Here is a 5,047-nt window from a genome sequence, read left to right as displayed (position 1 = left end):
GCCTGGGGGCGGATGGCACGGTCCTGCCTCCTCCGCCGCCGCCTCCTCCTCTGCCCCTCGCCGGAGCGCGAAGCTCCTCACCCTGCCCGTCGGGGCCCCCGCCTGTGCCGGCGTTTCCGTCGGCGGGGGCGATGGCATCCCCGCCTCACCACTCCATGCACGATATGGGAGCCAAGAGGCACCATCCTGCCAACCTGCCACCTATCAGCGATGCTCGCAGTGTTCTGTTGGAGGCCATACGAAAAGGTGGGCGTGTTCTGGAGACTTTTACAAACTTTTTAAAAACAACACTGCTATCATTTCTGTGTAGCTGTTCAAATCTTAATTTTCTTCACTCAGCTCGGGCTGCAGCCATTGATTATTTTAGTAATCTATCGATTAGTTTGTTTGATTAAAATATGTTGCATTGTGTAACAAACAACTGTATTTCAGTGCCTAAAACGCAACTACAGTGATACCTTGACTTAAGAGTGCTCCAATTTAAGAACGTTTTCAGATAAGAGCTGTCTCTCGTCGAATTGTTATGCTTTAAGTTGCAAGCAAAAATTTGAGTTACAAGCATCCCCGCCAGTAGTTGGCGTAGTAAATGTCACAGTGAACCCTGTAAGATCCACCTCAAAAAATAGTTTTTACCTCGCTAGCATTAGCTTATTGCTACAGATCGACATAACTTAGTTTTTCAACCATGGGAAGGAAGCAAGTGAGTGTGAAGGACAATGCAGAAAAGAGGAAGCGGATGATATTTATTGAACTAAATAAATAAATGATCAAAATTAGTCATTTATCCATGAAAATATGAAAAAGCTGCAAATGGTGTGTTTGACGAGGAGGCAGCTGAAAAGAAATGCCCTAGAAGTCCATTCTCCAAAGTAAATTCTTATTACATTACTTCATTAAGCTACTGTAGTTTTTAGTAGTATTGTATTTGTATACTATATTTCTTATTTAAAGGTGCATTTTTCTTTAAAATGTCAAGACATGCACCTGGGGATAGATTGGCAACACTAAATTGGCCCTATTGTGTGAATGCTTGTTTGTCTATCTTGGCCCTGTGATGAAGTGGCGACTTGTTCAGGATGAACCCTGCCTTCCGGGGTAGGCTCCAGACACCCCGCCTCTCCGAGAGGGATAAGCAGTAGAAAATGGATTAATGGCAGTTACGTGTTACAAATTGTGCTGTTTTGGGAGTGTCGAGCACCAACTAAATGGATTTCAATTCATTACAATTTGAGACGTTTATTGGAGATACGAATGTTTTGAGTTAAGAGCTCACTCACTATGTTTCCATGCACCAAATTAGTCTGATTACTCAAATAGTTTATTTTTTGAATTTTCACACCTATATGTAATGTCCCAGTGTCCATGCACACCCTCTTATCAAATTTGACTATTGAGCATATGCCGCGTGCCTCCCATACACAGGGTGCGCCTATTTCCTTTTAGCACATATTAGTGCAAACTACGGCCCGCCAGCGTCCAAAATACGGCCCGCGGGAAGTCTCTGCTGGATTTACTCTCTATTTTATGCTGCCCCTTTTTTTGCTGCAGCTGTTACATATACTGTAATATTGTACATCAGGGGTGTACAACTCATTTTAGCTCAGGGGCCGCATGGAGGGAAATCTGCGCAAATATGACAATAAAAGTATAGAAAAAAATACCCGGCAGCGGTAAAGTTTAGATCAGGGGTCCTCAAACTAAGGCCCACGAGCCCAATACGGCCCGCCAGCATCCAAAATTCGGCCTGTGGGAAGTCTCAATTAAAAAAAAAAAAATTTGTCCTTTCTAATCTGTTTTCTACCGCTTGTTACTCTTGGGGTCTCCTAGCCGTTCAGGCAAATCATATTGTCTAAAAATGCATTTTCCCATCGATAACGTGACATCATCGCACTCGCGCCGCAGTGTCGGGAGAGCGTGCGGCAAGTGCGCACTCTTTGAGTCAATTAGTGCATGAGGAATATATGTCTTGAGTTTCCAATAATTTCTAAAACTCTAATTTTTTGGTGATAGAATGATTGGAGCACATACTTGTTGGTCACAAAAAACATTAATGAAGTTTGGTTCTTTTATGAATTTATTATGGGTCTACTGAAAATGTGACCAAATGTGCTGGGTCAAAAGTATACATACAACAATGTTAATATTTAGTTACATGTCCCTTGACAAGTTTCACTGCAATAAGGCACTTTTGGTAGCATCCACAAGCTTCTGGTGGAATTTTTGACCACTCCTCTTGACAAAATTGGTGCAGTTCAGCTACTTTTGTTGGTTTTCTGACATGGACTTGTTTCTTCAGCATTGTCCACACGTTTAAGTCAGGACTTTGGGGAGGCCATTCCAAAACCTTAATTCTAGCCTGATTTAGCCATTCCTTTACCACTTTTGATGTGTGTTTGGGGTCATTGTCCTGTTGGAACACCCAACTGCGCCCAAGACCCAACCTCCGGGCTGATGATTTTAGGTTGTCCTGAAGAATTTGGAGGTAATCCTCCTTTTTCATTGTCCCATTTACTCTCTGAAAAAGCACTGGTTTCATTGGCAGCAAAACAGGCCCAGAGCATATTACTACCACCACCATGCTTGACGGTAGGGTGGTGTTCCTGGGATTAAAGGCCTCACCTTTTCTCCTCCAAACATATTGCTGGGTATTGTGGCCAAACAGCTCAATTTTTGTTTCATCTGACATCCCATGGACAAAGATAAGACCTTCTGGAGGAAAGTTCTGTGGTCACTTTTTAAAACCGAAGCAAAAGACAGTGCGTGCCCTGGCGGATACTGTTCTAGATGAGGGTTGTTACTGTTCTGTACAAGCTTGCCAGTAGTGTGGAATACAGAGTTATTGGTAATCAGTTTGAAGTGCACTAATGCAGCGTCAAGAGGTTTGTGTACGTTTTCTTATTTGCCTCGTAATATACCTGCTTCATTCTCGCCCATCTCATTTGTATTTCGTTCGGGAGTCCTAGTCGTCATTTCCTTAGCTACCTACCTAAATAATGTTTCTTTCGATGCACTTCAGAATGTTCCATTCTTTTAATTTGTGACGCAAATAAACAGTTTCCTCTTCATTACAATTTTTGCTTCTGTTATTATTGAATTGTATCTGCTTCCGGGTTACATCCCGCGCATTAAGACTGGTGCATGCGCGATACAAAGAGTCCCCTTGGGCGGCACACATCCACTAGAGACATCTGGTTTTCAGTCCCATAATCCAGGTGTGTTAGTCTGATTTTTCAAAACCGAACACGATCGGATTAAGGTGTTTCCATGGGTTGTAGCTGGAGGCTTATTTAGAGCTAAACTATTTGAGAAATCGGACTAATTTAGTGCATGGACATGTACTGAGTCACAGAACCAATTAAGCAGGTAAATTGAGGTACTTTTCTATACGTGTCTTAAGCCTTACCTTTTCCACTTTTCTCTCACCTTCTTTAGGCATTCAGCTGCGAAAGGTGGAGGAGCAGCGAGAGCAAGAGGCTAAACACGAGCGAGTGGGCAACGACGTGGCCACCATCTTGTCCCGACGCATCGCCGTGGAGTACTCCGACTCGGAGGACGAGTCAGAGTTTGACGAGGGGGACTGGATGGAATGATAGCCAGCCTGCGGACACCTTTTTTCCTTTTGCGTCTGTCTTGTCGTGGAGAACTTCCATTGCTGTCCGTGTTGTGGTCTTTTTTAGTGGTTCTGGACTTCATTCCGTTCTGTTTTCTTTTAAGAAGAACCGCTTTTTCCTTTTCTTTTTTTTGTGTCTTACCTGTAATGTATAAAAGAAAACAAAAAAAAAGACATGAAGGCATGTTGCATTTAGTTCTTTAGCACATTTTCGCCACCTAGTGGATGGATATAATAATATTACATGCTCTTTTTTTTCCTGCTTTTTTGTTTTTATCAACATACCTGCAGTTTTCTCAGGCTCTATTGCTTCATGTAGCCTCAGAACAAAAACAGTGTGTTTGATCGAGGGACTGCACGACCTTTAACCCCAGGGAAATACACGCTTGGAGCGTCTCTCCCTGTCCAGGTGGTGTGGCGTCCTCCAAGGGCCGCACATGCTTGTCCATATCAGGAAAGACGAATCTCTGAGCCATTATTTTTAAGAGTATTGTACTTGTCACAAACATGGACACCTGTGAGTGGATGCCGCTGTAGTTGTCCCAAATTAATATTTAGTCCAGGTACAATTCATACACCAACAATGAAGGCAGCTTACCCCTCCACACACACAGAGATACCCTTTACTGTGTAACGAGGCCTTACCTCGTTTGCTTCTACGAGAAAAAAAACAGTTTTGTGTGATCAAGACGTTCTGCCATCATTTCTGTCTGTCCTGTTCTTTCTTCGACTTGCCTTATCGTCCGTACAAAAAACAACACGTGTCGTTGAGTTGATGAATGTATCGTGCCGTTACTACTTACTTGCCTGCGCTTGTATGGATTTGCTCTTTCTATGTTTGGGGGGATGAGGAAGGACGGAGGGGATGGGGAAAGGCGGCAGAAAAGCCTGGTTCGGAAGACAGAAGAAGAAAAAAAGATTAATATCATGTAACTTATGTAACTGTTACAGTTTGCTTGAATTAATAAAACTCTAATGAATCCTCCTTGACATATTAACTTGGACCCTATTTGCCCACCGGTGGGAAAAAAGTATGTTTACAAACTATAATAGTCAAAGGGTTGGGAAGGAAAGGCAGGGTATGTACGAAGTGATCAAGGGTGATGGGTCAAATGCAGAGAATCATTTCGCCACACCGAGTGTGTGTGACAATCATTGGTACTTTTAACTTTTTAACTTAACATTTGTCACGAAATGAACGTCGCTGTCACTTTAAAGAGGAGGAGCTCTTCTTGTCACATATGGTCAATACATGTCGCATTCGCACAAGTAGCCTGTCATATCCTAAATACACTATATTGCCAAAAGTATTTGGCCACCTGCCTTGACTCACATATGAACTTGAAGTGCCATCCCATTCCTAACCCATAGGGTTCAATATGATGTTGGTCCACCTTTTGCAGCTATTACAGCTTCAACTCTTCTGGGAAGGCTGTC

The 5,047-nt window shown here is 42.9% G+C and overlaps 1 protein-coding gene across 2 annotated transcripts in view; it reads left to right on the top strand.

Annotated features, from left to right (window-relative positions):
- Window positions 1-4,651, top strand: part of wasf1 (WASP family member 1) — a 114,459-nt gene extending 109,808 nt beyond the window's left edge. For both annotated transcript variants that reach the window (XM_061929845.2, XM_061929844.2), the window contains 2 exons: window positions 1-246; window positions 3,433-4,651. The exon at window positions 1-246 is cut by the window's left edge and continues 305 nt beyond it. In XM_061929845.2, coding sequence (XP_061785829.2) covers window positions 1-246; window positions 3,433-3,590 — 404 coding nt within the window. In that variant the 3' untranslated portion in view covers window positions 3,591-4,651. The remainder of the gene's footprint in view (window positions 247-3,432) is intronic.
- The last annotated feature ends 396 nt before the right edge of the window (window positions 4,652-5,047 follow it).

This window comes from Nerophis lumbriciformis, linkage group LG34 (assembly GCF_033978685.3).
Source record: "Nerophis lumbriciformis linkage group LG34, RoL_Nlum_v2.1, whole genome shotgun sequence".
NCBI classification, from domain to species: domain Eukaryota; kingdom Metazoa; phylum Chordata; class Actinopteri; order Syngnathiformes; family Syngnathidae; genus Nerophis; species Nerophis lumbriciformis.
The sequence above is the reverse complement of the archived record's forward strand: the minus strand, read 5'-3'. Positions and strand labels throughout refer to the sequence as shown.